General features: G+C 43.7%; 1 protein-coding gene across 5 annotated transcripts in view; it reads right to left on the bottom strand.

The window, feature by feature from the left end:
- AIG1 (androgen induced 1) overlaps window positions 1-21,680 on the bottom strand; it is a 192,903-nt gene that overhangs the window by 94,543 nt on the left and 76,680 nt on the right. Inside the window, exon 5 of one of the 5 annotated variants that reach the window (XR_012158066.2) lies at window positions 11,369-12,741. The exons of 3 other annotated variants lie outside the window; for them this stretch is intronic. Coding sequence is in view for 1 of the 2 variants with exons in the window: in XM_073337496.2 (XP_073193597.1) it covers window positions 12,715-12,741 (27 nt within the window). In the remaining variant the exon portion in view is untranslated. Of the gene's footprint in view, window positions 1-11,368; window positions 12,742-21,680 lie in introns of those variants that run through there. One more of the 5 variants, XM_073337496.2, reaches the window with a different exon arrangement.

Raw genomic sequence — 21,680 nt, 5'->3', positions numbered from 1 at the left:
ACTCTCATTGCTGTTTTAGGGACAGTATCACATCTAAAGAAACAGCATGGGCATTGATCAATGGAGACTTTCCAATAATCTTTATTCACAAGGGTTTATCATGGGTCACGAAAAAGGTGGCTGGACTTTCCTTGAGGAACACAAGGATGCTTGAGGAGCACATTGGAATTTGTCAAGAATACCCCCTGCAAGCACTTCAATGAAAAATGTCTTTCAGGTGTAATTTTCTGTGTGTTTGGTGTTTCTGAGGAAGGTCACGCTGTTTGACTATGCCGGGTCCATATTCATTTGCTTTGAATTTGTAGCTGGACTGTTAACAGTACTCCAACATAACTTCTAAACCAGGAAGCTAAGTTTAACTAGCCAGACACCCAGACAAGTCAATGGATTTAAGGAATATGAAGTGGATCCTGTATATCATCATCCATTCACCTCTCAACAAGTCTGAAAAAGAAAAAGGTAGAATGATGTATATAAAAGTTACTCATTGAGTGCTTTGCTTGTGGCAAGATTCCAGCTTCAGCTCAAACAGCTAGTCTCTCTTACGGAGCCTGGAGGTTCCCAAAACTTAATAAAGAAGGAAGCAGCTGGATCAGCATTCAGAATGTCTTCCAAGACTTCATTGTGGACCAGCACAAAAAGCTAATGAAACTCCTGCTCCTTTCAAGCCCAGCAGAGACCCAGAGGGTCCATCAATTGAATCCCAACGGTTAAGGTGGGCTTTCTCCATGCGCTAACAACAGTTAATACAGTCCCTGACTCAGATCTATCCAGGTCATCCCAGCTCTCCCTGGGTAGCCAGGAGATAAGCTCACCAATTCCCTCCCAGCACTTCTCATCAGCGAGGTTCATACATTCATAAATAATGTCAGAAGGGACCACTGTGATTATCTAGTCCGACCTCCTCTATAACACAGGCCCTAGGACTTCCCTGATTTAATTGCTGTTTGGACTAGAGCATAGCTTTTAGAAAAACCTCCCATCTGGATTTAAAATTTTCCAGAGATGGTGACTCTATTATAACCCTTGGTTAGTTGTTCCAAGCAGGTTTAGCAATTGCCTCTGCTATGATAATAGCAGGAAGGAGAGGGATTTTATTGTGCTCAGGCTCCCAACCCAGTAGCCTTCTCTTTACATCTTCCTCTTACATGAATCCCAGCTGGAATCTCTCTCTTGCATCATCAAATCTGATAATTTATCTGGGTTGGTCCTTACCCTTTTCCCATCTGTTGGCTGCTAACCCTTTCCCACACACTCTGAGTGTGCAGTAGGTATGCCCTATCAGCCTCATGTAAAATTAGAGTTACCAAAAGGAACGGGCCATTTGTTACTAAAAATGATAGTGTATCAGAGTCTTTATTCTTCCTCCCTCCTCATGTTGATATTTCACCTTGGGTCTGTCCTATGAAATAAATAATAGTGCCACCTCATTATGTTTTAATGTGTTGTAGTTCATATCTGAAAAGGTCAAAAACTAAAAATAATCTAACTAGGCCATCTATTCTACAACTGTTCTATTTAAAAGTAGCTGAGTATGTGTATATGCACGTGAGTTGGTAACAGTGGGAGTTGAAATTCAAACTCAAACTTGACTCTGTATGGCTGCAACTTCACTTGGATACTGACAGTTCACAACAATCTCTGTTTTTGCAAAGTCATAATTTGCTGCCATGGAAAGAATTCCATTAGCAGAAAATAAATGTGTTGCTTCAAATCTTCAGGGAAAGAAATATTCCAGGAGGAGGAGAATTTTTTCTTCCTTGCAACTCCAAAAAAGAAGAAGCCAGAAAAACAGGGAGGGGGAGGAGGGGAGTGGAGGTTGGGTACATGGTTTTCAGATGCTGACGTGGAAGATAAATAACCAAGGCTTGGGCAATAAAATTAAAACACTAATATTGCTCCTTCCAGCGCAAGGCCCAAATCTAGGTTCATCACAGGGCATATCTGATACAAAAACTCTTTGTAGAACTATCTTTTGATGAATATTCAAGTTGTTCTTAGAAGAATACAGGAAGGGAATGGTTTGTAATCTGAAAAAGTTAGCAACAGGAAGAAAATGAAATGAAATAACCGAGACACAGTTTTAAAATGGTAAATGTTTCCTTTTGAAAGTCATATTGGGACTGGTGAAAAGTGCCAGATTAATACCCCAGGGGAGTGAAGTATCCACAGAACAACAACAACGTGAGCGGTGCTAATATACAATCTGCCTCAACCATACCCTGGAGGGATCATCTCAGGTGGCGTAAACTGTCATAGCTCCACTGCATTACACATATTGCATCTATTTCCCCATGTGAAGTATCCTCACACCTTCTTGTCAACTGTCTAAATGGGCCATCTTGATTATCACTACAAAAGTTTTTTTTCCTCCTCCTGCTAATAGTTCATCTTAATTAATTAGCCTTGTACAGTTTGTATGGCAACTTTCACCTTCTCTGTATGTATATCTATCTTCTTACTATATGTTCCATTCTATGAATCCGATGAAGTGGGCTGTAGCCCACAAAAGTTTATGCTCTAATAAATTTGTTAGTCTCTAAGGTGAGTGACAAAGTTCCTCCTCTACCTTGGTGGGTCTTGTGCTTATTGGTAGATTTGCTCCCCTCAGAGATTCACGGCAGCCCTCAGTTTGGCCGTTTTCGTGAACACACAGTCCAGGTCAACTCCTCCTGTGTCTGATCAGGAGTTGGGAGGTTTGGGGGGAAACCCGGGCCCACCCTCTACTCCAAGTTCCAGCCCAGGGCCCTGTGGAATGCAGCTGTTTATAGTGCCTCCTGGAATAGCTGTGCGACAGCTACAACTCCCTGGGCTACTTCTCCATGGCCTCCTCCCAACACCTTCTTTATCCTCACCATAGGACCTTCCCTCCTGGCGTCTGATAATGCTAGTACACCTCAGTTCTCCAGCCTTCTCACTCTCAGCTCCTAGTGCCTCTTGCTCCCAGCTCCCCACACACATACCACAAACTGAAGTGAGCTCCTTTTTAAACCCAGGTGCCCTGATTAGCCTCCCTTAATTGATTCTGATAGCAGCTTCTTGATTGGCTGCAGGTGTTCTAATCAGCCTGTCTGCCTTGTTTCCAGAAGTTCCTGATTGTTCTGGAACCTTCCCTGTTACCTTACCCAGGGAAAAGGGACCTACTTAACCTGGGGCTAATATATCTGCCTTCTATCACATTCCCCCATTTGACCCTTTGATCACACTCCTGTCCCTGTTATTTCATTAGTTGTCCCCTGTACTCATTTGGTTTCCAGGTCCTGTGGATCCCCCTCTTAGGCTGGGGGGGGATCCTTCAGCAGTGCGTGGGCTTTGCCCGCCCACTTCCCTGATACCAATAGGATCACTCTTCTGTAACCATCTGGCCTGACCCTGTCACAGGTGAAACAAGTACTCCTGTTCTTCTCACTGCAGTGAATGGAGCTCTGACAATTTACAGCAATTGAAGATCTACCCCTGTCAGTTTTTCTGACAATTTAATTCTTGGCCTCTCTGCTGAGACTGCCAAGAGAGTTCCCAGTTAAGTTTCCCTATGTCCTGCCCTTCTCCTTTATAGACCCAATTCTGTGAAATGCTTTTCAACATGAATTGAGGGCACTCAGCACCACCCAGAGTTGGGACCATCGTTTGATTCATTAGACTGAAATACTACAGCCAGCTCAAAGCCTGCCCAAACCAGGCCTGAGATATGGTAAGCAGGATTCACTGTCAAATATCAACCATCAGCTACTCAGTAGAAAGGGTCAACAAATATGTTATGCTTTGTTCCTTAATATCATCCATGCCAATGTAAGTTAGGAAGAGACACCTCATTATAAGGAAAAATCCACTCCAGACATTTACCTGGTGTTCGCCCACTACTGTTATTAAAATTATTGTCATCAGTAGTGTGAAAGTATGAAATGAAGGTTAGAGAAAATGTTATTTATGCTAAGGAATCTGATCCCACCTCTCTAAATTATTTTTCTTGCTGTCCTCATATTTTGTCCTTGGCCTACTGTACATCATATCCTATATTTGGGTCCAGGAAGGATGAAGGCGATTAAAATAGAGACCTTTTTATTGGTAGTATAAACGCACACATACACACAGCCCCAATCAAAACTTTCCTTTACAACCAGAGGGAAACCTTCTGAGATTCCTCAGAAAATAGGTTTAATTTTTTATTGAGACAAGCTGTAGTACTGTTTTGGAGAGAATGCAAATTGAAAATTATTAGACAGTTTTGCACACCAGTCCTTTTTTTTTTTTTAAAGCATAATTCTGAAGATGCCAGGGGGAATTCTGAATGCAGGGAACCATCTTCATATTTTTTGGAATGTCACAAGTGGACAGTCCAAATTCTAGTCCACTGTAACAAAACCAAAGCAAGAGTTCTTCAAGCAACTTATGCCCTTCTCCCTTTCCAAATTCCTACTATTTTGGTAGTAAGGACATTTCCTGTTTTACAGAAATTGAGTAAGGACAGAAATCATGTTTAGAATCAAACAGCCCCAGTCTTGCAAGTTGATCCACATACACAGACGTATTGCATTCAGAGGGAACCCCACTAAAGTCACAGTACCGTGAATTGGGCTGCAGGATCAGGCCTTTGTAACTACACTAATAGACTTTTTAATTACTACTTTTTAAAAATTAACGGTAAATAGATTTGTGCACAATACAAATATCTTGTACAAGGGAGGGTTTTAGATATGCAAGATAAGGGAACACCGCTGAACTTAGGCAATATTAGTTACAGTATACATTGAAGAGCCATACTCTTGTATAAGGTATATTAATGATTTGTTTTCAATCACTTCATCCCACTTGGTCCATTTTTCCTTCACTAGTTTACCTGTTAACATATGTGTTATAAGTCTTTCAATTTCTCTTATTCTTGTTAAGCATATTTCTGTGCTCTATAGTGAGTTTTTATTTCTGCGACCAAAGAAATCAGGTACAACTACTGTGCTCTTATTTTCCTCTTTAGTCTATTGCATTCTGTTAATTTTTAATGCCAAGGTTAATTGAGGAGTAAAAACCACAACATCCATGTGTGAAAGGATATGAGGGATGTTTATAGTTGCGAGAAGTCAGAAAATTGACGGGGGGGGGGGGAATACCCTCATCACTCATAATTGGATATAATTGATTAAAAAGGACTGTCTCATTCATACCCACAAATGAAACAACTCCAACCTCCCCGAGGTTCTAAATTTAACAGAAATTAAAAAAAAATTCCTGAAATTTTTATCTCAAGTTAAATGAAAAATCAAAGTGCTGACATGATACATTTTAGAACAGACCTATCATTCCAAATGATAAATTAGTTAGCAGATTACACAGAACTCTGTAGCTTCTCCATTCCTCCCCAAACTATAGCCTTCTGGCAGGCGTACCACCAATATATTCCCTCAGAGGCATGGGTTACAACCAACACTCTCGTCCCTTGTGAAGAGTGACATCTGTAACTGGTATTTTAGCTGGGAAATCATCTGCTATTGTCTCAATTCTGCTGGCACAGCAGGTGAAAATCAGGAGCAGCTTTGCCTCTAGGTCGGCATACTCCCTCAGCAGGCCAGTGTTTGCACGACCAGTGACTGCAAGGACGGCAGGTTTAAATTCTGGCTAATGTTCCATGGGAGCCTCCTGGCCAGGGGCTCGCTGGGAGATTTGATCAATCAATGCACCCCTTGGGGCTCCTGGCCACACCTCTTCCCTAGTCAGAGGCTGTGCTGCTCCCTGGAGAAGTGGGGTGTGCAGGCTCTTGGCACCAGCCCTCCCGATCATCTCTTCCCGGCAGATTTTCTGCTGAGAGCGGCCCTATGCTCAAGTTGGTTGAAGCCAGCATATCCCAGAGCTAAATTAAGCCCGATGTCTTGCAGATGGAGAGTACACAAACAGAAATTAAGGAGTTCATTTTACATAAACAATAGAAACATACAAAGCAAGAGAATGTACAGTGTGTAGATTTTTGATGTGTCAAGCTTCATCCCTTTTGCATGGTACAGAACAAACTACCCTGCGAAGGACCGGAAAATAAATCAGACGTCACTTCTGTAGAAACACAAAAACTTCTGAGAGAGTAGTATGTCTATGCACACGGATAGATACGGGCTAATGTCTATAAATAGCTCCAACCTGGCAGCACTGGAGCAGCAACAGAAGCTAGACTGTGGCAACAGCCGGCTTTGCTATGGGACTCTTAATCTTAATGCCATCCTGCTTCTTGTCCTCGGAAATGCACTGAAAATGGGTCTGGCTCATCAAAGCTTTAACATTCTTTTCAACATGGTTTCATCGGGCAATCTTAGTAATTTTTCAGTGTCATATTTAAATATTGCATTATTTGGTCTTTATTTCAAGCCAATGCAGCAACCTATCAATACCCAGATTTCACTGTAAACACACAAATGTCAAGTAACAGTATTTTTAAATGCAGTTTATATACATGTTCAATTAAATGCTGTTAGGCATGCAAAGTGTGCTATGTTATGCTATGGAACAGTGTAGAAACAGTATAAAGAAACCTTATATTGAAAGAAATCAGATCACACAATCCCATAGAAACAAAACACCCATCCACTCTCTTTGGGTGCTATTTCCTTGTTATTTTAAATTGATTTACATTGGTTATGCATTCAGGATTAATTTAACCCCGTCCCACTAAAACAAACAAATCAACCTAAATCCTGAATATATGGGCTTCAGCATTCTTGTAAAGTTGAATGCATTAATATTTGCAAAGCACTTTGAGATATTCTGAAGTGGAAATATTTATTATTATTATCTTTATTAGCTAAGCTAGCGTGCAGTTGAAAAATCTGGTGCAGTTAATTGTTTGCTTTTCATTAATCTGGCAAAAAAACAGGCCAGGTCCTCAGGTGCACCTCACCTATGCTCAGCATGATAGGGTGGGATGGAGGGTGAGAGAGCAAGGAGCAAAGGGCTTAGGTAACTTTATACCACCTTTCCATCCCACTGATTGTGGGGGCAGATGGGAGAGAATTTGTTCTCTAGCACAAATTAGAGTAGGAGTACTTGTGGCACCTTAGAGACTAACCAATTTATTTGAGCATGAGCTTTCGTGAGCTACAGCTCACTTCATCGGATGCATACTGTGGAAACTGCAGCAGACTTTATATACACACAGAGAATATGAAACAATACCTCCTCCCACCCCACTGTCCTGCTGGTAATAGCTTATCTAAAGTGATCATCAAGTTGGGCCATTTCCAGCACAAATCCAGGTTTTCTCGCCCTCCACCCCCCCGACACAAATTCACTCTCCTGCTGGTGATAGCCCATCCAAAGTGACAACTCTCCACACAATGTGCATGACAATCAAGTTGGGCCATTTCCTGCACAAATCCAGGTTCTCTCACCCCCCACCCCCCTCCCAAAAACCACACACACAAACTCACTATCCCGCTGGCAATAGCTCATCCAAAGTGACCACTCTCCCCACAATGCGCATGATAATCAAGGTGGGCCACCCCCAGCACAAATCCAGGCCTTCTCACCACCACCCCCACCTCCATACACACACAAACTCACTTTCCTGCTGGCAATAGCTCATCCAAAGTGACCACTCTCAAAGTTTAAATCCAAGTTAAACCAGAACATCCGGGGGATGACATCTTGGGAGACAGGCCAGTCCTTGCCTACAGACAGCCCCGCAACCTGAAGCAAATACTCACCAACAACCACATACCACACAACAGAACCACTAACCCAGGAACTTATCCTTGCAACAAACCCCGTTGCCAACTGTGTCCACATATCTATTCAGGGGACACCATCACAGGGCCTAATAACATCAGCCACACTATCAGAGGCTCGTTCACCTGCACATCCACCAATGTGATATATGCCATTGTGTGCCAGCAATGCCCCTCTGCCATTTACATTGGTCAAACTGGACAGTCTCTACGTAAAAGAATAAATGGACACAAATCAGATGTCAAGAATTATAACATTCATAAACCAGTCGGAGAACACTTCAATCTCTCTGGTCACGCAATCACAGACATGAAGGTCGCTATCTTAAAACAAAAAAACTTCAAATCCAGACTCCAGCGAGAAACTGCTGAATTGGAATTCATTTGCAAATTGGATACTATTAATTTAGGCTTAAATAGAGACTGGGAGTGGCTAAGTCATTATGCAAGGTAGCCTATTTCCCCTTGTTTTTTCCTACCCCCCCCCCCCGGGATGTTCTGGTTTAACTTGGATTTAAACTTTGAGAGTGGTCAGTTTGGATGAGCTATTGCCAGCAGGAAAGTGAGTTTGTGTGTGTACGGAGGTGGGGGGGTGAGAAGGCCTGGATTTGTGCTGGGGGTGGCCCACCTTGATTATCATGCGCATTGTGGGGAGAGTGGTCACTTTGGATGAGCTATTGCCAGCGGGATAGTGAGTTTGTGTGTGTGGTTTTTGGGAGGGGGGTGGGGGGGGTGAGAGAACCTGGATTTGTGCAGGAAATGGCCCAACTTGATTGTCATGCACATTGTGTGGAGAGTTGTCACTTTGGATGGGCTATCACCAGCAGGAGAGTGAATTTGTGTCGGGGGGGTGGAGGGCGAGAAAACCTGGATTTGTGCTGGAAATGGCCCAACTTGATGATCACTTTAGATAAGCTATTACCAGCAGGACAATGGGGTGGGAGGAGGTATTGTTTCATATTCTCTGTGTGTATATAAAGTCTGCTGCAGTTTCCACGGTATGCATCCGATGAAGTGAGCTGTAGCTCACGAAAGCTCATGCTCAAATAAATTGGTTTGTCTCTAAGGTGCCACAAGTACTCCTTTTCTTTTTGCGAATACAGACTAACACGGCTGTTACTCTGACACAAATTAGAGTAACTTTAAGGGTGTTATAGTTTATATTGGCAGTAACTGCCCTATAGATTCCAATTTATTGGTCCAGGACTGCATTCCAGTCACACACCCCAAATGCCAGTGGGCCCCTATGCTGGGCTGAAATGGGGCAGGAACTGGTGATCCTATCCTGGGATTTCCCTACATCAGCAGAGTCGCCAGCTATCTATGTAAGTCAGTTATCCCTCCAGTCTGTGGTACCAGACTGGCAGTAAAAGGATTGAGCAGGGATCTAGATCTGGCTAATTATTTTCATTGAGATTCACCAGTAGTGCAAGTTTTCAGAGCACTAGTTGGATGCAGGAAGCAGAGAGAAAGGGCACTCTGACCACAAGATCAGCTACGCCCACCGGTGTAAATCAGAGACCATTTTTTTTAATGCCAAACAATATTAAGTAGTCTCTTCTTTTATTGTGAAAAGTTCTAGAGTAATATCACTTGAAACTTGTAGGATTCTCTTTTCCCTCTGTTACGATACAGCATTTACGGGATCTATAATATATAGGTGGTATGTTCTGTATATAATCCAGTTTGATATAAACAGCTTTCAGGTTCACTGAGAGATGCTCTTCTCTACACAGTAATACCCGCTAAGAAGCTGTATTGTATTATGTTACTTGGTAATGGTATTTCCAGAAAAAAATGAATTACACATTAATAAAGCAATGAAAGTATGCAGGTAACCATGGCTACTGTTGTGGACTCAATAACATCTCTTATACAGCTGTTAACATTTGTATTATTGCCAATTAAGCTGCAGAGATCAGATTTGAAAAAGGGCTAGCAAACAGTAATTTCTCATCTGAAGGAAGTAAATGCAGGCTTCTACATCAGATTACATTATATTTTGTCTTCTAAACAGGCACATCCTTCTTCCAACGTTCAAATTAATACTGAGAAGTAATGAAAATATAACCCCTCCATGGCCATCAGTTACACAACTTGTGTGTCAGTAACATGTTTCACCCATGCTACCTTTTATTTAAGTTATCTAAATTATACTTCCTGTTCTGATGTCCCACACAAACTATGTATCTAACTGGACTTCCACAAAGCCTCTTGAAGTGTCTCTTGAATACATGCAAGAGGCTTCTCAGTCCCTTTAAAAATGTGCAACCAAAAAGTGTTTCTGTAACTGATCATAACAGCTGCCCCTTCCTCTTGGTGCCTCAACCAGACGTCCTGGTCACCAAAAAGTGTTACTGCAAAGAAAGTCTGAAGGAGCTGGGAAGAGGAAGAGGCAGCACTTTCCCCTGGGACAGTGTTTGCATTTTCAAAGTGTTCCTTCTCACATCACCTTTCTGTTTATGGGTCAGATTTTCTCCTCCCATCGCCCAAATAATCATAGAGGAGAGGGCATCCCTGGGGAATTTACCCCTGGTAAAAAAAAATGTACAAAATAAAATTGTGCACTTGAGATATTTTGGAAGTAGCTGCCAAACAAGTTGAAAGAGCATCTAGAGGGCTATGTTAGGAACCCGAGAATCAGTGCACCTTGAACCAGCTTCCAGTAACACCACTAAAACTAAGATAATGAAAAATGACAACTGTAAGCAGGGTGAAGAAGAACCTGGAGCAACTGCCCCAAAATCTCCCTCCACAAGATTGCACCCCCCCCACCCCCCAGAGATTGAGTCACTTTGTTCTCCGAACAGAATTACCAAAATCTCTCCAAGTTTGAATCACATATGAATCTCTATCCTGTATGAGTTTGTGTTCCATGCCTGCTTTGGAGAGGAAGAAAGATTTCTTCATTAAGGCACTAGACTAGGACTGGATTTAATTCCAGCTCTGCCACAAACTCCCTGTGCCACCTCATGCAAGTCAATCTCTGTGCCTCAGTTCCCGATCTGTAAAACAGAGATAATAATGCTTCCTTTCTCCCACCCTTAATCTGTTCTGTCCATTTAGACTGTAAGGTCTTTGAGGCAGAGTGTACGTACAATGCCCAGCACAATGGGGCTCTGATCTGAGCTTCTGGCTGCCACTCTAATATAAATTAATCAATAGAAATAATAATATTGTTTTAAAAAGTGATGCTTGACTTTAGAGAGTTTTGGGTACTTATGACATTCTGGGATGCAATCCAGACCTGTGAGGGGTTGTGTCACCACTTGTCCTGCAACTTGGGGAGCCTCACTATGCTTTGCTGCTGTAGTTCCCAATGTGGGCACCTCACAAATAGCAAAGCAGCATGCAGGTCACACCCCGAGTGTCTGTGCATAGCTACAGCCCTGGTCCAGCAACTCTGACTCCAGCAGCCTGTCATCAAACACCAGCCACACTCTGGCTTCCAGCAGCCTTGGTCAGTACTTGGAGGGTGACCCCAAAACACCCCCCATCCTGGATTTCTCCCCCAAAAATGTGTGTTTTGTGCTGTCCAGCCCTCTCCTGGATAGTCCAGATATATCAGGTCCATTGCCCCTCTAAGGGGATCAACATACAACTGTCTGCTACCCAAATAGTGTTACCCAAACAATTCACAACGCTGGACTAGTTTTGATTAAAGAATAAAGCACATTTATTTACTCACAAAGAGATAGATTTTAAGTGAGTACAAGTAATGATGCATTAAAGTCAGAAATGGTTACAAGAAAAAGAAAGATAGAATGCTTTCTAAACTTAAGCTGGACTTGTGGTAAGGGACTTCACCTTGAACCATGCTCCCAGTAACACTGCTGACCAAACTCTCAGGCCAGGATCTACTCCCAAAGTCCAACAGCTGTTTCTCTTTGTCGTCTTAGGTGAAAAAAGAGATGGTTAGGGAGAGAGAACTTCAGGTGTTTTTGCCCCTCGCTCTCATAGTCCAGTCCCCCTTTGAGATGCATTTTCTTCTAGGTTACCCCTCAAAGTCAAGTTTATTCAAACAGTAAAGGAGGCAACATGGTGTCTAGTAGCGAAAGCGGTTCCATGCTGTTTCTTCTCACGTCTGTTTGCAAAAATGAAGATTTTTCTTGTCTCCTGTCTTCCCTCCCTCACTGTCTGAGGACCCTGTTTACAACTTATACGTAAACTGAAGTAAACCCACAATCCTTTAAGACCTGCTTGGCCAGTTCTGCCTAACTGGGGCTATGTGTGTTTGAACATGTGCCACCATCATCATTCAGGAGCAATTTATAACTTTACATATATTGCTAGATACATTTCACCATGATATTATTGACCAGAAAGTTATTAAGTTTTCAAATGAAACCTCACAAGGCATATTTGGTATGAAGATTATAACGATCGTGTGTAGAGTGTGAATATAGGGGTGCATTCCATCACAGTGCTGCTACCATGTGCTTTCTGGGGCACACTAGAGGCAGACAGAGAGCAGAGATCAAATAAAAAGACTCAAGAGCCCTGAGGAAATTCGTGATTGTGAATTCAGGGAGGCAGGTAACACAAAATGAAGATCATAGAGAAAACATATTCATGCTTTTTTAAGCTTTGCATAGGCAGGGAGGGTGGGAAGAAAAAAACCCACCTCTCTGCAAAGGATGACCCTGCATGATACACTTCACAGGAAATCAAATAAAACCAAAATTGTACATGATGGCCTAGAATAAAGTAGAGGGCAAATTTTCAATATACACTATGTAATTTAAACATTTCTCACTTCCCTTTTGAGCTTTCTCCTCAGCAATGTACAGGACATACGATTATCAGTCCCATGTTCTGTGGCTCTTCTCAGCTGACTACCATGATCACGTCTTTATTTCAATATTTGGTTTCCTCTTCATTGATTCCTCTCTGTCTTGTACTGTAAGCAACTTGCACCTTTATCACCTTTTCTCTTAACTTCTGACACACTCAGTTCTTCCTCCATCCCTCTTTCTTCTTCTGCTTCATCTGCAGTTCCTCTGCCTTCCATCTACTGAAATGTTCTCAACCTTATTTTCTGATCCAAGAATACACACATAAATATGCATATGTACATATATCTTTTTAAAAAGATTTTCAGCCAACATGAATTATCCATGTTTGCTAATGGAAATCTCAATAAAACTTTGTATTAAAGAAATTCTCAATATTACGTTTAAATAAAAGAAAATGGCTTACAGAAAATGATGTCATTTTCCTGTTCTTAATCTTATAAAGTGGCTTAAAAATATCTGTCATGTTCAGTTTCTTTTCTAACCAGTTTTATGGAGATACATACTTCACCCTTCCCATAAATAGTTCATAAAACTTTTCTACACTGCCTACTGTATTTGCAGAAGAAGCCACAAAAACATGTATGGCTGTGACTCAGCAGATTGGAACAGTGCATACAGGGTTTATGAAAAACTGGTAAAGTTCAAGATGATAAAATAAAACCCCAAAAGTCCTACTGACCAAATTAAATTCCTTCCTCGGAAAGTGAAGTTAAGGATGTAATTTGCATTTGAGTCCACCTCAGATAAGGGAGAAAAAACGGTTACTCACCTTCTTGTAACTGTTGTTCTTTGAGATGAGTTGTTCATATCCACTCCAATTAGGTGTGCACACTCTGCGTGCACAGTCATCGCAAAGTTTTTTCCTAGCAGCACCCACTCGGTTGGCTGTGGAGCCCCCTAGACTGGTGCCTTCATGGTGTTTAATATATGACCCTGCTGACCTGGCGCCGCCTCAGTTCCTTCTTGCGGTTACTCTGACAGAGGGGAAGGTGGATGGGTTTGGAATGGACATGAGCAACACATCTCGAAGAACAACAGTTACAAGAAGGTGAGTAACTGTTTTTTCTTCTTCTTCGAGTGATTGCTCATATCAATTCCAATTAGGTGACCCCCAAGCCTTGGGGTCAGAGTTATGGAATCGCTGATTGGAGCACCGCTCTGCCGACAAGGCTCTGTCTAACCTTGACAAAGGGGAGAAGACCGGGCTCCATCCTGCCTGTTGATGTAAAACATGGCAGTGGTGTTGTCTGTCAGAACTGCTACACACTGACCTCGTAGTCAGGCCTGAAAGGTCTGGCATGCTAGTCGCACTGCCCTCAGCTTCTTGATATTGATATGGAGGGTGAGCTAGTCCTGCGACCAAAGGCCCTGCGTTTGGAGGTCTCCCAAATGTGTTCCCCATCCCAGAGTGTCCGTTACCAGGGACAAGGAGGGCTGACGACTCTTGAAGGGGACTCCTTCAGACACCTACCAAGGGTTGAGCCACTACTGAAGGGACTCGAGCACCTGCCCCGGCATCGTGATCACTGAATTCAGGCTGTCGCATCCCGGGCAATAGGCCGAAGCAAGCCATGCATATAGAGGCCTGAGCCTCAGTCTGGAACGCCAAGTCACATAAGTGCAGGCTGTCGTGTGACCGAGGAGTCCCAGGCATCCCCTTGCTGTGGTGGTCGGGTATTGCCTGAGGCCCTGAATGATGTCCGTCATGGTTTGGAAGTGGGACTCTGGGAAAAGCGTTCTTACTTGAACCAAGTCCAACACCGCCCCAATGAATTCTGTTCTTTGGGTCAGTAACAAGGTTGACTTGTTCAGGTTGAGGAGGAGACCCAGTCTCTCGAATGTGGATCTGACCAATTGGACTTGAGACTCCACCTGCCTCCAGTGCGGCCCCTGAGCAGCCAGTCGTCAAGGTATGGGTATACCTGCACCTATCTCCGACAGAGGAAAGCAGCCACGATGAACATGCACTTGGTGAACACTCGGGGGGCTGTTGAGAGGCCAAATGGAAGGACCGTAAATTTACAATGTTTGTGGTCGACCACAAACCGTAGGAATTGTCTGTGTGCAGGCCGAATAGCTATGTAAAAGTACACGTCTTTCATGTCGAGGGAGGAGTACCAGTCTCCCGGATCCAGAGAAGGGATAATTGTGCCCAGGGAGACCATGCAGAACTTCTACTTTATCATGAACTTGTTGAGTCCTCACAGGTCTAGAATGGGTCTGAGACCCCTGTTGGCCTTGGGGATCAGGAAATAGCGGGAATAGAATCCCTTGCCAGAGAAACCTCCTCCACCGCTCCCATGGTGAGGAGCGCCTGCACCTCCTGGATAAGGAGTTGCTCGTGAGAAGGGTCCCTGAAGACGGATGGGGAAGGAGGGTTGGAGGGAGGGTAGGAGCAGAACTGGAGAGAATATCCCACTTCTACCATAAGGAGAACCCAGCGGTCCGAAGTTATTTGGGGCCAAGCATGGCAGAAGTGGGACAGACGATTCAAGGATCTGGAATTGTGGCCGTTGTGCCGAACCTTCAAAAGGCCTGCTTTGAACCTGACGATGGTTTATTAGGGCCCTGGCCCTGCCCGGGCGGGGAGTGGGAAGGCTTGAGTCTGCCATTTCTGCCCCTTCTTCTCTAAAAGTCCTGCCTTGGCCAAGAAGGACAGGAACACTGCTGCTGAGGATTGAAATGTTTGCGTTGGGTTGCTGGGGTGTGCATACCCAAGGACTTCACGTGAGGCTGAAAGACTCAAGGGCTATGCAGCTGAGAGTCAGTCTGCTCCGCAAACAGACCTGCCCCATCAAACAGGTCCTGCGTGGTCTGTTGAACCTCGGGTGGGAGTTCCGAGGCCTGCAGCCATGAGCTACACCTCATGGCGATATTGGAGGACAAGGTGAGCGCCACTGAGTCTGCAGCATCCAGCGAGGCCTGTAAAGAGGTCAATGCCACCTCCTTGCCCTCCTCCACTATTGCTCCAAACTCCTCGCTGGACTCAGTTGGCACCAGCTCCTTAAACTTGAGCATCAAGTTCCAGGAGTTGAAGCTGTATCAACTCAGAATTGCCTCTGGTTGGCCATCCTGAGTTGTAACCCCCCGTGGAATACACTTGGCGTCCAAATAAATTTAGGCGTTTGGCATCCTTGGACTTAGGCACTGGGGCTTGTTGTCCCTGCCTCTCCTTTCATTTACTGCAGCCACCACCAATGAACAAGGCTGTGAGTGTGTGAAGAGGTATTCATACCCCTTAGATGGTACAAAATGCTTCCTTTCCACACCCTTCACGGTGGGAGGGATGGAGGCTGGGGTCTGCCAAATGGTCTTAACATTGGGCTGTACAGTCTTGATGAGGGATAGAACCATGTGTGACGGGCCTTCCGGGGCCAGGATGGTGACCATTGGATCCTCTGACTCTAGCACCTCCTCAGCCTGCAGGCCCATATTTCGCACCATCCTGAGAAGGAGGTCCTGGTGGGCATGGCTGTCTACGGGGGTGGTCCAGAGATGGAGGTGCCTGCAACAGCCTAGTCCATGGAGGATGAGGAGGAGGCTAATGGGGGAACAGGGTCCTCCTGACCCTCTTAGTCTCCAGGGGCCTCCTGTCCTGCCTCTCTGTTGGGGCCAACCACACATGGATCAGGCTCAGGAGCTGGGGTTGGTTCCAGGGGAGGTAGTGTGACTGGTACCTCCTTGGCACCCCTCGGGATGGGGCGATTGGCTGATGCCTCTGGTAGCTGCGGTTCAGAGGCCACCGAATGGGCACCTTTGGATTGGGTGCCCTGGGCCTGGTGGTACACCCACAGGGTCCAAAATGGCCACTGCGCTGGCCATGGTCCTGCTGCAAAACGGGGATCAGCATGAGGATTGGCATTGTGATTGGAAGCGCTGGCATGACCTGGAGCGGTGCTGTGTCTCTGACTGGTGCTGCGAGTGCGACCACTGCTGTGAGTGTGAGCGATGCCGGGACTCCGAGCGGTGCCGGGACTCCACTGGCACTGATGAGGGATGAAGCATCACTGGTTTGCCTCAAGACGTTGCTACGACGTTGTGGTACCGGAGGCTTGGCTCAAAGGACTGGGGTGCCATCATGGCAATGAGGTTCCTCACGGCCTCAAAGGTGTTCAGGGTGGATGGCAATTCCACCTCCTCAATGACCTGGCTCGGGGAGTCCAACGGCACTGGACTCGATGATCCCCCTTGCAGGACCGAGGTCAATGGTGCCAGCTCCAAAGTCTTCGGCCCTGGGTGCTCCTCTTTGGGACGCGCCCCACTGGCCAGCTCCAAAGGGGTGGGTCTTGGAATCATAGATCCACTCCTCCCCTGCTTCTGGTATTGCTTCTGCATTGGGGAATGGGACTGGTGCCGGATGAATCCTGACAATTTCAGTGCCGCTGCGGGGCTCTCCCTGAGTCCTTCCGTGGTGCTGCTTCTACCACTGCTGCCAGGTTGCTGCGCACCAATGAGCTCAGTGCTAAGTCTTGCTGTGCCGATGTAGGTTGCGGTCAAAGTGCTGCTTGAGGGGAAATTCTCCATAAGGAGCTGCCTGAGGTGAAATTCTCTCTCCTTTTTTGTTCTGGGGCAAAACCCTTTACAAATGCTGCACTTGTCCACTTGGTGTGCTTCCCCCAGACACTTTAAGCAAGTGTCGTGGGGGTTGCCCGTTGGCCTGGGCTTGTTGCAGGCCTTGCAGGGTTTGAACCCTTGGAACTTAGGCATACCCCAAGTCCCAGTGGGGAATGAGGTCGACGTGAAGTGGAATACCTCCCCTCCCAACAGCTATCTGCTGTAACAACCAAAAACACTAAAACTAAACTTAACGAGGCTAGGAATAACTGTAAACAAAACTAAACTGAAAATGAGGGAAAACGAGGAGAGCTTGCTAAGCAAGTCACTGCAGTTCCAACGACTGTCACTGGCAGCAAGAAGGAACTGAGGAGGCACCGGGTCGGCAGAGTCATATATTGAGCGCCATGAAGGCGCCACTCTAGGGGGCTCCACAGACGACCTGACGGGTGCTGCTAGGGGAAAAACTTTCTGATGACAGTGCATGTGGCACAAACACACCTAATTGGAATCCATATGAGCAATCACTCGAAGAAGAACTCCCATTCTGCACTCATCCTAGCCTGCTGCCATAGTGCACATGGACCAGGTCAATCGGAAGCATTTTTTGAGATATTGGCAATGCTAACCTTAGTATAAAATCCATGGATAATTTTATCATTTTAAACATAGGTCATGTATACCCTACACGGAACTGGATCACACCATTAGTTCATCAGTTCTGGTATCCTGCCACAATCCGTGACAAATATTTGACACACCTTGTTACAAAAATAACAGTACTTTTGACTTTTATATTAGGTTTCATCTGAGGGTGTTACAGACATTAATTAAGACTCACAGCACCCCATTATGTAGGTATGACAGTATTATTATCTCCATTTCACAGGCAGGCAAGCTAAGACAAAAAAGTTTTAAGGGTTTGATCCTGCAAAACGCTGAGCATTCTCAACTCCCACTGACTTCAATGGGAGTTCAGGGTGCTAGCACATAGCAGGTTCAAGCCCAGTAAGACTTTTCCAAGATCACCAAGTGATTCAGTGGCAGAGTCAAGAACAGATCCAAGGCTTCCTGGAGCTCAGTCCTGTCCTTTAATAGCTACATCATGCTTTTTCATACTTGGGAGCAAAGTGAAAATAAAAGACCACCATAATGCTCCCAGACAGTTGTGCTATGCTGTATATGGATATGGGCATTTGCTTCCTTCCCTACAGAAAGGAGTCTTGCAGGGAGCCTTTGTGCTGTTGGAGGGGACGGTTTTGAAACAGATTTTGCACCACCAGCATTCAATTCTTCTCCCTTCTCTAGTCAGGCTGTATCCTTGCTCCCTATGCTAGCTGGGCTGCTAGCTCTGTGGATTTAAATAATATTAATTAAAACTCATTGCATCATTTGTTCTGAACAAAAATACAAGTGATATAATAAGTAGTAGTTGTAACAAGAATAGGATAAGGCAGCTTCTGGTCTGCTTTTTGCCATTTTTCTTATTTCCTCACTCATTTCATTGCACCAGGGAGCTAAGATGGTCATTCTAAAAGACAGGCACACAGCATCCGCCAAAGCCATTCCTAATACCACTTTTTGAGCTGTCCAGAAGGTGGTGTTGGCACCTTTCTCTCCCTTGTGCTGACCCCCCCCCCCCCCCCACTATAGGATACTAGAAATGCAAATGGAATTTATTACTTATATCTTACAGGGTGTGATTGGGTTATGGGGGGCAAATGGAGCTCCTGGCCAAAGATAGGTCACAGCTGATGCTCACAGTCACCGTAGGCAAGACTACGTCTCAAGGTCACTCCCGAATCCTTGATTTCTGCAGATCAGCAGGTATGCAGCATTACTGCTGTGGCACTAGTTCCATGCATTAATCATTTGGCTAGAGTGTTTTTCTGCAGAAATGCTGCCTGTTTTCAAGTACAACTGAAAAGAGAGTAATTAGAAAACTAAAAAGGCAAAAAAGAGAACTTTTAAAAAGTGATTATTTATTACAAAGACAATGGCAGAAAATGATTTCTGATATTGCTTCTGTGTGAAATAATGGCTCGCTCCAGCAATGATAAATAGGTAAAAATCTGGTCACTGAGTTGGTGCATATGTCTTCAATTGAAGGAAATACTGTCTGCCAAACTTAAACCAAGCAGATCATAGGTCTGTGGAAAAAAACACCACCACCACCACAACCCTAACGGGGTGGAATCTAGTTGCTATAGCAGCAAATTAAACAAATACATGAGATACCATGGAATGCTGCAAAATATTTGTGGTCTGATTTTGTCATATTTGCCACATGTGTGAATACTGGCAGTCAGGTTTTAGCTTACTAAGCAGGGTTCAATACAGTGAGTACAATAGAGCACAACTATACTTTTATAACATGGATACATTTATTCTTACCTGATTACATGCTAATGGATGTCAGCTGCTGGTCTCTAGCATACACAACACTGCATTTTGCTAAGAGTGCAAAAAAGTTACCGTAAAAATATCTTGTCCGCTAGCTATACAAAAGTATACCTGAAATACTATTAACTGAATGTATACAACATTCACTACTTTTCTATAAGGATATTTCTACCTTTTCCTGTGCTTGTATGGACTGGTAAAAGTACAAGCACAACCAAAGTGATTTGCTTATGGGGTGCTTTTAGAATACTTTCTCTATCAGCTATTAAACTCTCAAATAATCACTTCTGCTCCAATTATTTTACAAACTCATTAAAGCAGGCTGTTGTACATTACACACAGTATATGCCATTTCCTCTCCAACCCAAGAAAAACTGCATATAAATTTTCCATTGCAATATACTGTATTGTTCCTCTTGTGGATGAAAGGCACTATCTGAATATAAGCTATTATTAGTCATAATAGTGTATCATTTTCAATTTTGATCCTATTGTCTGCTTATATTCTCTGGAAAAGGAGAAATACTTGAAATATGAATATAAAAGGGTCCTAGAAATCTCTGATGTCAGAGGACCCAGAGAATAAGTTTGTTATTTTAGCTGAGGAGGGAGAACAGATCCATATCCATATGTACATACAGGATGGTATAATCATTTTACCTTTATACAGTATTTTATATTTATTTCCTGAGAATCACAACAAGATAAAATATGAACTAGCATCACAAAAATGCACCTGTTAAGAAAACTACTATACAGTTTAATCATTACAAAAGAATTGCTCATGATCACAAAAGATCATGTAGTCAGCGATGTAAATTGTGTTTTAAATAAACATTAAAAAAATTAAAATCAACATTCCCAAGCCTTCTGCATTTGACCATGTATGATCAGAATTATGGAAGTGAACTATTAGATTGTAAACCAGTTTCTATCCTGTCCTGTGGTAGTACTGGTTTTATCGCAACCAAATTTTAGGGCCAAATCCCTGGTTCCAGACAAGCTGTGCTCAGCATATAACGCAAAGAGGGAGGGAGTTTCTAACCCTGTGGCTTTTCACTGGTCACTTGTGCGTATGATCATGCTTGTGAAAATGTCGGCATGTGCAATTTTCTGAAAACATGGCTTTCAATATTTTAAAGAACAGCAAAGTCAACAACATACATCTGAATGTTAAACCAATATTAAAGCAGAAAGATTACAAATTCTGAAACTAGACTTCCTTATCACTGGTGTCACAAAGTGAGTCACTTTCCATCATAATAGTGACCTCTAGCAAGCAGCTTATTTGACTATTTCAATGTGCAGCACAAACCATGTGTTTTAGCCAATATGCACAAATAGATCTTACTCTAAACTGGTTTCTTTTAAGAAGACATGATATTCTGAGGGTTAGCTAGGGAGCTGAGATAATGTATCACACTGCTAATTAAAGGACAAAAAGAAACGGATACACAGAGATACTGACACCAGTCTACCGATACCACACAGATATAGTTTATGCAGAAACAGATCTTTGTATTAACATTAAGATAAATGTTACCAATACTTGAAATTCAGGGGGGAAAACTGACTTGTCACCATGCAAATATTAAATACATCTGCCCTGTTAATATATTTACATGTCCAACAGTAACAGCAGCAAGTTGGCTTAAGTCTCACTAGCAGCATCATTACACCATCAACTTCCTCCCCCATCCCTGTAATTAACAGAACTGTGGGATGTTTCCCAGAGGGCATGCAATGCAAAGTAAGACACATGAATGAAACATTTTCCTTTCCCTCTTCTTTCCTTTTTTTCTTCTATAGTTCTCTCCCCGCTCTCAGTTCTTCTTTGACCATTTTGTCTCTCTTCCTGTTGTCTACACTGTTTTCTGCTCCCATTTTCATTCCCTCTCCTTGTCTTTCATTTATTTATTTTTTGTCACACGCTGGAGCAACATCTGCTTTTTGTTTTGTGATCTGTCCCTGTTCCCCTGATCAGATTCACCTCCCCTGCCTGTCTTTCCATCACAGTCAGCTATTCCTCCCTGACATCTCTCTCATTCTATTCTCTTTGCTTCTCTCTTCCTTTCTTTCCCTTGGTGTTCACATTTCTTACCTTCATCCCTATTTTCTGCCAGAATATGAGTTAGGTTCCCGTGTGGGCAGTGATAGGTGGCTTGACAAAAACGATTTGACTTGGGGACAAAAACGATCTTAATATGCAAAAAGAAAAGGAGTA

This window comes from Lepidochelys kempii, chromosome 3 (assembly GCF_965140285.1).
Source record: "Lepidochelys kempii isolate rLepKem1 chromosome 3, rLepKem1.hap1, whole genome shotgun sequence".
Classification (NCBI taxonomy): Eukaryota; Metazoa; Chordata; order Testudines; family Cheloniidae; genus Lepidochelys; species Lepidochelys kempii.
Note: the sequence above shows the minus strand (reverse complement) of the source record. Positions and strands in the feature narration are given on the sequence as shown.